Source organism: Catharus ustulatus, chromosome 1, assembly GCF_009819885.2.
Source record: "Catharus ustulatus isolate bCatUst1 chromosome 1, bCatUst1.pri.v2, whole genome shotgun sequence".
Classification (NCBI taxonomy): domain Eukaryota; kingdom Metazoa; phylum Chordata; class Aves; order Passeriformes; family Turdidae; genus Catharus; species Catharus ustulatus.
The window spans coordinates 94,667,197-94,679,640 of NC_046221.1; the positions used below are offsets into that span (position 1 = coordinate 94,667,197).

At 43.0% G+C, this 12,444-nt stretch overlaps 1 protein-coding gene across 2 annotated transcripts in view; it reads right to left on the bottom strand.

The window, feature by feature from the left end:
* LOC116996729 (lysophosphatidylcholine acyltransferase 1-like) overlaps window positions 1-10,930 on the bottom strand; it is a 65,692-nt gene extending 54,762 nt beyond the window's left edge. Inside the window, exons 1-3 of one of the 2 annotated variants that reach the window (XM_033060686.1) lie at window positions 10,727-10,930; window positions 5,071-5,213; window positions 3,317-3,531 (exon numbers count right to left, since the gene is read on the bottom strand). In XM_033060686.1, the coding sequence (XP_032916577.1) occupies window positions 3,317-3,531; window positions 5,071-5,213; window positions 10,727-10,843 (475 nt within the window). In that variant the 5' untranslated portion in view covers window positions 10,844-10,930. The remainder of the gene's footprint in view (window positions 1-3,316; window positions 3,532-5,070; window positions 5,214-10,726) is intronic. The other variant, XM_033060694.2, reaches the window with a different exon arrangement.
* Window positions 10,931-12,444: the final 1,514 nt, after the last annotated feature.

The following is a 12,444-nucleotide window of genomic DNA, read 5'->3' on the forward strand; positions in this document are numbered from 1 at the left end:
GTCACATCTCCAATCTACCAAAACCCTGGAAAGTCATTGTGTAAAAACATACATCTTCCTTCAGCATCATGACATATTCCATCTGTTTGGCATTCTCTACTTTTCAGATACTGATTTTTTTTTATGATCATTGAAATAGTTTCCATTTGGGCAAGCAGTTCCTCCCCAGAGTTTGTTAACCTTGTGTGTGTGCCAAATGGATAATTTTTTCACTACTGACCACTGACTGAAGAGTTCATAACTCTTCTCTCAGAACCAAAGAGCATTTTAAAATCTGGTTTTCTTTGCTTTCCTAAAAAGGATGAAGATATCTGTAAACATCACAAGATGTAAGTCTGCTTCTGAAATTGGACTTTGCAAATCAGGAGAGCTGCCTTCAAGTTAGAAAGCAATACAACCCTCACACACAAAAACAGTTGTGGGGTACTTCCAATCCCATAAAGAACAGGCTTTTAACCATCTGGACTTTCAAGTGGATCAGAAGCTTAATATTCCACAACTGGTAAACTAAGGGTACAATAATACAGGCAGCTGTTCCAGAAGCCTATTGAAATACTTGCAGAACCAATCTTAGTAACCATTTAGCAATCAGATCATTTTGTGCCTGCTAAAGCACCTGATCCCTCTGGCATACAAGGTACAATGTCACAATAAACACTGTCATTATAAAGTCAATTTATTTGTACCACACTTGAATATATTGGATGAGGATGTACTCGTCACCCAAAGTCCTCATCCTTGGAAATTATCTTTATTTCCTCTCCCACTTAATTTTTTACATGTTTAAGTCTATATCATTAGTTAAATGAATGTACTTTATTCAAAGCTTCCCAGAAGATTCAGAACAACCATTAACAAGACTTAAGAGATAAAGTTAGGATTATCAGTGACTGGCTCCAAAACCTTACTGAGGATGGTATACCAAGCTTGCAAGACTTACAAAACTGAAGAACACAACAATTCTGACTGCTATTATAAACTCTGGATGAATGTCTAGAGTGTTTGACAATTCACCAGGTAATCCAATAAAAACATGAGCACATTATCACAAACATAAGAGAAATATCACTGATCCAATAACATGAAATGGATTTTTTAATGTGTGTGCATGTAGAGAAGTGTAAATAACATTGGGATTAAAATACTGGATTAAAGGAGAGGATAGTCAGCACAGAAAACTTCTCTCAAAGAAGTAGAAGAGATAAATAAATCACAATTTCACTGGAAAGTTCTCACTAATTTTTAAGCCAAACTAATCAATACAGTGAATACTAGTGTTAACACAAACTGCTGTAATTAATGTTGCTCACCTAAAAGTCCACCCCTAAAAACAAAAATGGTTTTTGAATTCTCAGTCTCAGTTTCGACCTTCGGTTTGCCTCACTTCTTGGCATTTTTAAGAACCCTTCACAAGTGACTACATAACTTTGGGGGCTGCACAGCATCAAACAAATGCAGCTATACAAGACAAAACATTCATTTATTTGGTTGCACTGTACATTCCAGTAATATTCCATCAGATCACTACATGTTCTCTTTCTGTAACTGGTTTTACTCACATATGAACTAAACAAAGTGAATGACTTTTTAAATGTGTTGCAGAAAGTCTAGACTTTCAATAAAATCCTGCAAAAATAACCTCAAAATTAAATTAGATACTTAGAAAATAGTTTGATCTACTTGATACACATTATTTGTGTCACATCAGGGGAACTACAATCTCCATATCCCTACAGATTCTCCTGGTTCCTGCTGAATGTACTACATGGGCTAGTTAAGTAGCAATTATAGCACTGTCAAATGCCATTCTGCCATTACATCACATTGCAGTAGCACAACATGGGCTGGAGTTACCTCTAATTTAGGTCCTCCAGACAGACCACCTTCAAGTCAAAGGGAGTTCCACACAGACTACTTTTATTTTGCTGAGCCAGCAATCATTAAACAGTCAACTGAGTCACCTGAGAAAGAAGATAAATCAGCCCCTGCTTCTATGTCTGGACTGCTCCTAAGGCCCAAGTTGGCCTGGAAACACCTATGCTGTACAGGACTGCCAGCTTACGGTCTTACAAGAGTATCTTCTTTCAGTACTGAACAAGGGAGTTCAATTTCTTTTTGTTTTGACACTATGCTTGTTTGCATACACTCGTTTTCAAAAAGACATGCCTGCCTGTGTACTTTTTGTTCAAAGTATCTATTAATTTTTATATGGATTTTTCACTGCCACAAATTTCTAAACACCATTAGTAAGATAGTCAATGGAATTAAGATACAACTACAGACCCAGCCTGAATTACCTCATTCAGGCAGACACTTATATGACAAGATTCCTTATATGAAACCTCCATATCTAACCACTTACCCTTTGTGGTCCTTTCTTCTGGTTTTGAATGTGACCTTAAAAACACATTGTCTAATTAAATTTTAGAAGGATGTCAGAACCAACAGCTCAATTCCACTTAGGTGCAAAGGAACTCAAAGCTTTCACTTAGACTTTTAAATTTAAGAGTTCCGCCTATGGTCAAGTAAAATGTTTTGTCACTTTGTATTATCCATAAAAACCACAATGAGACACGGGAATATACTTTGAACTTTGCTGGTCACCAGACACAAGATTGTAGGTTTCTCCAAAACACTTCCACACAGACTTTGGTTAGAAGTCTACAAGCCCAAAAGCTTACACAATTTTTTGCCTGTCACAACTGCATCAAAAATCACAGGTGTCTCTCAAACACTTGTGAGAACTTACAGGAATAATTCCAAAGATAGTTTTCAAGCACTACTGATTCAGGCATTTGCTTTTCTCATTATTAAACCCAAGTGCACAACAATCTGCTCTTGTGCTCATCTCTCACACTCTGCCTGAAACTAACTTACTGATGTGTAAAGGATTAGCAGCACGCCCTCAAGGCAGGGTAGCAATTAGAGCAGACCACATTCCTAAAACATTTCTGGCATGGCACCCCAACTTACACCATCTCAGTAGACTTTATCCCTAACATCAGTCTTTGCTTCCATAGCCCCATCCTAATTTGCTTTTCCATCTGGTAGGTCTTAAAATGTTACAAGTTGACTGCAAATTGAGTTCTGTTGGATTGCTTTGGACTTCATATGAGGATTCAACTTTGGAGAAAGTGGAAAAAACATTCCCCCTCTGTCAATTTTTTCATTGACATTCAGAGTAGACCAATTAAAAAAAAAATCTCACCATATATTAAAACAAAATTTCCTTTCTGTTTCAGTCCTTCTGACACACACCCAGTGAACTTCCTAAGCAATCTCTTTTAATTGAAAAATGAAATAGCTACCAACTTACTTCCCCAAACAGGAATATCTTTGCTTTCTGCTTTCATCACGATGGAGGCAAAGGTCATAGTTACTGGAATGGCATCAAAGTAGGAAGAATGGGGAGCCACCGTTAATATTGCTGCTTCTGCTGGCAATGCCCGTCTGCCTTTGACAGTTATCCAGTGGAATCCACCAGCAAGCCACATCATTCTCATTATTGCTTTCAGCAAAACATCCACTATCCTGTAAAGAGTTGGGAAAGTAGTTATGTTGCCACAGGAACACATTAAAATAATGAAATGAAAAATTACAGGCACAACCAAAGTTCAGATAGGATACGATGCTTAAAACATAGCTGGAACACTGCACACACTTTGTTCTTCTCCTTCTCAGATGATTTAAAACTTTACTTTCAAGGTAATATGCTGTTCAACTTCATTTTATACCTGCATACTAATTCATTCTAGTCTCCAAGATTGGCATTTAGTTCATAATTTATTTTAATTCAGACCATGACTTCCAAGTTTCTTCTACACAACGCTTAACAAGGTTTTCCAGTAACACCTAAAAAGCTCTAAAAAATTGAATCCTAAAATATGCTATTAGGATATTGCCAGAATGCACTTACCCTGATTCTTGGTTTCAAGTTTATCCAAACAAAACAGGAGACAAATGTAGGGCAGAGATTCTCAAATATAGGAAAGTCTACAGAATACATATAAGAGCCCTGGAAATATTTTGTTTTCTTCAACTTCCCCATCTTCTCCTAAAGCGATTTGGACTTTTGTTTCTTCTGGATTTTTTTGATTTTTTTTTTTTCGGTGGGTAGGGAAGAGTTTTTGGGGTTTTTTTTGTTTTTGTTTTCTTTTGGTGGAGTTTTGTTTGTCTTTTTAGACTGTCTGACGGTCATGAAAAGAGAAATTTTGAACAAAGTACAAAAACTGAACACCACAAATTGTAACACTTATAGGGATTGGAGGAAGGAGAGCAGGGTAACACTGAAAACTAGATTAAATGGGAAAGGGAGAAGCTAAAAAGTTATTCAAAATAACTGTACGAAAGACTGAAGGCAGCCAATTATTCCATTAGTTATTGTATTGATATTGCTCCAAATGAAATGTAAAGTGATATGCCTCCTTCCCTCCTGTGATGCAAAACACAATCAGCTTCCTTCATGGTAGTGCCAGCTCCTAATTTTAAAGTTGTCTAGAGAAGAGGTGATACGCCCCTCCATTCCTGCTCCTTAAATAGCAGTTTTCATGGATGGGAGGACACTGTCTTCTATTCTACCTTAATTAGCATTGCAATATCAAAGCAACCACAAACTTGTAATAAGCACCAAAGTATGGGGCAAGCCCTCAGGGAATGAACACAGGTTTTATCAGTTCATCACAGAGTAGAAGACAATGGGGTGAAGCAGTTTAGAACAAAAATTCAGAATATGAAATCAGGGCACATTCCATAAAGTCAATCTTCACAATCAGAAGTTGACATTACAGGAATCAATGCAATTGAAGATGCCACAACAAAGCTTCACACTACATCCTCAATAAAGATAAGAAACCAGAGATTTCTAGTGCAATTCTTGGGTCAGCTGGCAAATCAAAGAGTTGAGGCATTTCTAGTTTCCCAGCTGAGGAAAGTGTTTAATAATTTTTACATTTTCTTTTCAAGAGAAAATTAGATCTCTGAGACAAGTAAAAGGTATTTCCCATCTCCTCTATTTCAAACTGCTGAACTATATAATGATTCTCTTAGTATTTCACCACATTAGTGACTCACTTTCGCCACCAGGAGAGGGGCTTTTCAAGCTCTTGCTCGTCAGATCCCATCGAAGCAATGAATGCAAAAGGCCAGGCCAGCAACATCATAAAAGCAGCAAAAAAGAGTCGGATAGGAAACAGAGTCAAGGTCATGAAGGCAATCTGCAAAATAAAAATAATTTTAAAAAAGCATTATTCCAACATAATTTCAGACTGAAAATGGCAGTAATTCCTAGAAACTGATACCATTTCTTAACTTAAAAATATCTAATGGTAGAAACAGCAAGATACCATTCAATTCCAGATATGCCAGATAAGGTTAAAAAAAGCACACTTTTCAATATCACAATAGCTGGGCAAGGATGAGTAACAAGCCATAAGGTGCTGTCTCATGTTGTGCTTAATCTGATGCATCTCCAGGCTGCTGTGGAAAGATTAATTCATATTTTTCTCTTCCCTGATGCAGAGCTAGTCATCATGCAGGTCATTTTCCACTTCCTCACTATCCAAAACAGCTCAACAACCAACTTACTCTGTAGGTGCACAAATCTGTAAATCTAGGGTAGAGGCAGGGAACACACAGCAGGAGAAAAGCCCAAGATACCACTTCCAAGCCCTAAGCTACCAGTCCACTGCAGCTGGATTTTACAGTGATGGTTCAGACTGGCACCATCATCTCGTAACAATCACAATCTCACTCTCCAGAACAGGATTCCAGCCCCTACACAGACTTGGCTTCAGTTTGCAGAACTGACAGAAAAAGGAATAATTTTTTTTAAGATAGGCTAGTTTCCCAGATGAACCAGTAAAACTTCACACACTACAATGGTCAGGTGAGCATCAAAGGTACACCAGCTCACACAACTCTGCACAACTCTGACAAGATCACCATGTCCGACAGCCAACAGAGGAGCATTATGGAGTGTGCAAAATTAGAAGGACCAGCCACTAAGAAATAAGTGAAACAAAATGCAGGTCAGGACACAGACCTTTGGGATTCACACCTCTTCCCTCCCTCTCACTCCTCCAAGTCCTCTCCTACTCCAGGGCAAAGCTGAATGGTAGGTGACTGGTAGTGAGAGATTCCATCCCATGACTCTCTGTACCAATCCTTTGTACCAAAGATCATTTTAATGCCGTGCCACAGAATGAAAGCAGAAGTTGCATCCATAATGCCATAAAATATGGCATAAATGTGCAGAAAAGGCCTCTTGGTCTTCCAGAGACAGTGGGGATGGTAATGGCCAGCAAGAAGCAAATGCACCAAATGTACAGGGTCTGGATGTGACACCAGCCTCTTTTTAGCAGGCAATAATTCAGTACCTGTTCACACAAGAAATTTGGCAGCAGAGAAAAGTAGGTCTACCTCCTGAAGAAAGTTAGGAATCAAGAAAGGTGCCAACATTTGAAAAGTAGTTCAGTCTATATCTATGTTCAGACATCTCCTCAGGTAAGAAAACTTCTATGCTGTAAAGCCTATGCACAGCAACAGTGTCAGACAGAAAAAAGGAGACAATCCTGTCTCCACTGGCCACTGTCAGAGATCAGAATGCAGGAGGCACACACTCTGGCCTTACGTGAACACTATTTTGCTGATCACATTCCAACATATTTGAGATGTTGATAGAGACATGTCTTCCATCAAAATTAGGAACACTGTTTGGTAGTAAGTTTAAGCCACATAACACCTGTGTTTTGAGATACATTTAAAAACCCCTAGAGGTCCACCTGGAGTTGTACTTTGAGCGGCTCAGCTCACGACCAAAGAAATCTCAAGAGGGGGTTGATTACAGCTTATTAAACATTTGCTGGTCTATAGCATCCAACTTAGCTTTCCAGAAGCTGCAGTGTATACTGTGAAAGACCTACGGACAGCTTGCAATGGAAGGCTGCCCTGGGAAACTGATCTCCCTTCTTCCATCAGAAGGGCTTAAACCTGATGTAAAGCAAGTCACTTAAACAAAATAGGTATCGTTATGTTTCTCCTTGTTTAGAGAGACTGCATTCAGATTGAAGCACGACCTCACAATGAAGGTGAACTCAAGTTTTAAGTTCTCTAAAATATCCAGTCCTACTGGATCTAGATATCTAGTATCTAAGCACTGAGCAAGAGAATCACTGAGTACCCTTGTTTCTACTTCTCTAGGTCTGTTTCCTGTCTTGAAAACCACTATCATAGCTCTCATGCACAGGGAAGGTGAAAAAATGCAACTTGGAAATTACCAATACCTTAAGAAACATCACTAAATACAGTTTATTCCCAACAAAATTTCCATGACTTTTTACAAAGTATCAGTCACAATACTGAGAAAGGAAATACTATTGGACATGGCAGAGGCTTTAATTTTTCTTGTACACTTATCAGATAGAAATTACATCTTACCCCACAGTTGTACTTCCCCACTATTATCGTCCCTATAGCTCAACTCAAAGATGGCAGTGAAGGAGCTAGGAATTCATCCCTCAACAATTCTCTCACTACCCACTCTACCACTCCGCAAGTTCCCCAACAGACACAGTTATGGAGATAAATACAGAAGGAGAAATTTTCCTGTGCAGCTTAGCCAATCTAACATATCTCTGCTGTGAAAGACTGGTCCTGTTCACTCTCTCGTCAATCCTCCCCTTGAGTCAGCTCTAACACTTATGTGACCTAGCAATGAGCCAATATAGCTCATTAGTGAGAAAAGACACAGCCATCCCAGCAAAAGAAACAGAACACAAAAACACAATGATATGCTGGTGTAATGAGCCAAATCCGCTCACCAAGGCACCAAATGAACACCAGCACTGGTGAAATAAAAGGACCAGAAACACTAGAAGAATGGAAAATGGCTTTGTATTATATTTTGAAGCAGCAGGGGAAGAAGATACAGATGCTTAGTGACAGCTCCAGTAAAATAAGTTGAATCAAGAGCTTGGACTTGCATGACAGGTGCCTAGAAGATATCAGTATGAGTAAAAAATCCATGGTTAATAAAATAACGTCTGTCTTTCTCCCAAAAAGAATCTTTTTATTATAGTCCTGAAATAAAACAGGTAGCTTCAGGAATGACCCCCACTGTCACCCTCAGTACAGGGTAAAATAGCCATCATTTCTACTGATGAAACTCACTGTAGAAACAGTCTTACTGCTTTTACGCTCTTATAATCTTCCAGTTTTTATAGTCAATGAAAGGTGATGTGAACAGTTCCTTGACAGTCAAAAGGATTTGTTTTTACTGGTGTTCTTTCTCCTCGTGGTTGTTTTGCCTTCTCACTTTCTACGTTTGTTTCACTACCACAGTCTCAGGTTGGAACATGCTAAAAAGCATCTGCTTTTGAGCTGCATTAATGAACAAAGAAGCTAATCTAACCTCTTGCAGAGTGCAGGACAAGGTTGTAGCAAAGATAATGGGGCTATCTGCCACACCATCAGCAACAGACACCAGACCATTGGACAAAGTAGCCTTGTCCCCCAGTCCCCTGGGTCCCCTACTTCTCGTACCTACATTCCTGACCTTCCTCGATAGCCTGTGCAATCCCAGAAATCCCCGTTAGATTCACAGGACACACAGAAAAGCCTGTGACACAACACATGTCTGCAGCTGAACAGGAAGTGAGTTCAGCTGCAGTAGTTCACACCGAGCCCTCCGGAGCTCTCCCAGGCTGTACAGAGGAGAGTGCACACTTCTGTGATTCACCTGGGGAGCATTCCTTCTCAAGTGGAGCAGTTCCACAGCTCTGCTTTAACAGCTTCTGTCTCAAGCACAACTTTTAATCGGTGAAGAGGCTGGAAAAGCATGACTAAGGCCGAGAAAAAAAATCTACACAGTTCTGTGTGCCAGCTTATGGGCTTTTTCTGAGCGAAACTGCAACAGTAAGACTGAAGGGAGGTTGGGTTAAAGAACTCTGTGCTGCCTGTGTCAGTGAAAGGTCGCTCGCCTAAAAAGCAAGTCCGAGACACTTTGGTGAGGAGGCTGTTCCTTTGGCCTGCACACTGTGACAAACCACAGCAGTTTAAACACATCTCATCTCCACTGAGAACAACAAATCCTTGAAATCCACTGGCAAAGCTCACCTAGAGCAGGGCAGCCCACGCAGAAAGCAGGTGTGTTCTACAACCAGTCACTTCACTGACAAAGCTTCTCAAGGCGCCAGGACTAACATCAGATCGGCAATGCTAGCAGGTTCTATGAGACTTATTATTGCAAAAACCATAAAAAAAACCAGTCTGCTGTCCTTTCCCAGTACTGTTATTAAAATTTCTTGTAAGAAGAAAGCAACAATAGTTGTTATAACTGGAGATAATCCGAGTCCATATAAACATGTGCTTCTCGCTGCTGCCTGAAAGACTTCTACCTCATTAATTGTGTATTAACCACGACTTCAGGAACAAAGTACGGTACGTGGAAAGGAAACCTTTACAACCATGCAATTTATTGAGGAAGCTCTAGATAGAAACTAAATGAAACAGATGACACAAGCTTTTTCTCCCTTTTCCAGCTCAAGCAACAATTTATGAGCAACCATTGAATACATACTGGGCAACTGTATAAAAACTTAAAACCTTTTCTACTGGAGTGTACTATAAATTCCTGGGCTGCCGATATGTAACATGAGGTACATTCTAATGTTTTTAAAGTCAGTCCATACATACCTCATAATAATCATCTGGGCAGCAACAGGGCACTGCAACAATGAATTTCACTCAAAGGCAAATCAAAGCTGGATCTAACCCAAGGGGTTCAATATTAGTGAATCATAACTTCCAATGTTAACAGGTACTGAAGGCTGTCAGGCTCCCAAAAGCAACAAAGCTGAAGAATTACAGCGATGGAAGCGGCAGAAATGCCCAGTCTCTCATTAGGTGAGCCTCTGACGGTACTTCTTCCTCCAGCAAGTGACCCAGATCTTACCGAAAGCCTAAGACAAGGGCCATGCCCTCTGAATACCCAACCACTTACTGCCCACTGTGCGAGGCGAGGCAGAGGCACGGAAAAGGGGAAAAAAAAAAGAAAACCCTTAAAACCAAACAATGAAATAAAAAGCCACACAACTGCAAATTTGCATTTTAATACCGCTTCCTGTAGCCTCACCGCTACCTGCACAATATACATAAATTGCGCCGCAGGGACTATCTACCCAGGGGCAAAACTTGGGCTGCACCGGGATGTCTCGGCCCAGGTTAATGCCTACCTGAACCTGACGCTGAAAAAGAGCGGCTCCGCAGGGCTGCGCCCCCGCCCATCAAAAAAAAAAAAACAAAAAAAACCAACAAAACATAAAACAACAAAAAACCCAAACCAACACACAAAAAAACCTGAATACCAGAAAAACGAAAAAAAAACCCTCCCAAACCTCAAAATGCCAACAAAACCCATAAAAGACCCCCAAACAAACAAACAACAAAAACCCCAACAGTTTTTTTCCCCCTGAAGAAGGCATGGGAGCACAAGTTGAGGCGCACGCCCCGCACTAGAGCATCACGGCCGCCCCCGGCCCGGCCGCCCGCGGCAGCCGCCTCGCCTCGCACACGCCCAGCACCGCTGCCCGGCTCCGCCGGCTCACAAAGCACCGGCGGCGCGGAGCCCCCGCCCGCCGCAGGACGCGGCCCGGCGGCCGGTGCGCCGCGGGGGACGCGCGGAAGGAGGCGGCGGCGGCGAGGGAGGGCGGCCCGGCCCGCACGCCCCTACCTTGGCTTTCTCCAGGGGGCTGAGGCGCAGCTGGTGCACGAAGGGGCTCCGCGGCGGCGGCCCGCGCTCCCGGCTGCCGCCCGCGCAGCATCCCCGGCCGCGGCTGCTCAACTTCATGGCGGGGCAGGACAGAGGGCGGACGCGGAGCGGGCGGAGAGGGTGCGGGCTGTGCGCGGCGGCCGCCGGTCCCGAGTAGCGGCGGCGCCGGGCGGGAGCGCGGAGTGCGGGCGGCACCGGCGGCCGGAGCGCTCCCCGCTGAACGCCGGCCCCCGCCCTCCCGGCCGCCCGCGCATGCGCCCTGCGCGCCGGCTACAGCGGCTCGGCTGCGCGCCGGTTTCCGCGTCGGGTGGGAATGGGAAGCGCCTGGGAATGGGAAGCGGCGGCGAGGTGGGCGCGCACCCTCCCGCCCTCCTTCCCTCCGCCCACCTACCCACCCTCGGAGCGTCCCCGTCGGGCATGCCGGGAGCGCGGCCCCGCCCGCCCGGCGGCGTGAGGGGCACCGCCCGCCCGCTGCCGGGGGCCGCGTCGGCGCCGCATCCCCCGCGGCGTGAGCGGGAATGTGCCGGGGGTGGCTGGGTGGGTGGGTGGGTGGCCGCGGGGACTGCAGGTGCTGGCACTGCGCTCCAGCCCCCGGACGGGGGTTCCGCGGGGCGTGCGGCAGCGGAGGGGGATTTGGAGGAGAAGGGGCACGAGCAGGGGCAGGGAGCCGCTCCGGGCTGGCGATGGCTCTGAGGCGGTGCCGCAGCTGTAGCGGAGCGCGCGGCGGGGCTGGGTGAGCGTCCCCGCGTACCTGGGAGCAGCCAGGTGTGTGCTGGCATCGCGTGGCGGGAATCGCTGAGGGCCGTGGGGAAAGCTCTGTTCCGAGCAAAGCTAGACTGTTTTTAATGAAGTCTGGCTAATTTGCACCATGGGATCTTGGCGGAGTTGGCTGAGGAAGTAGCTAAGTTTGGGGTTTAATAAATCTTTGAATGGAAAGTAAGTTATTAAGAAGTAAAGAAAGAAATTCGTGTTCTGTACATTTTCAAAAGACCAAGCTGGATGACCTGTACTGTTCTTGACTGTTCTGACATAAACCACAGGCAGAACAGTAGAAAAAGATACGAAAATGTTTTGATAAAGAAATAAAAAAGATATCCTTAATGTCAATTACCTCGACTTATAAAACAATTCTGATAGCCTTATCAGTAACACATAAATTGATAAAAGTAACTGCAGAAACATCATGGATCCTGTTTTTAATCTAATAGGCTTAGAATTGCAAAATGGTCTCTGAGTCCTTTGGTTAATACCATATGTATTTCTAATGGCTAATACTGTTGAATGGTCAATGTCTTAAATAGATAAATAGTTTTTGATTTCTGAAAGATAGAAGCGTTTTCAGAGGCTAGTCTTCATGGTTTTGGGGTGTGCATGTTTCTGCAGGCTCAGCATTTTCAAGATTTTTACCAGAGATTCAAAATAAACTCACTGTTAATAAAATCTATGGATGTGCTAAATGGTAACTTAGTAAACTACTGTGAGAGCAACTGCAATGTCATCTTCACTGCTTAGTAAAATTAACACTTTCAAACTGCCAAATGTGCAGGCTAAATTTACTGTCACATTTTCCAGTAATACAAGCCATACCTCTGGAATGAGAGCTTATGTCTTAGAAAAAGTTACCTAAAAATCATGTCAAGCAAACTGTTATGGATGAGTGCAATGTGTCCAGCCTGACT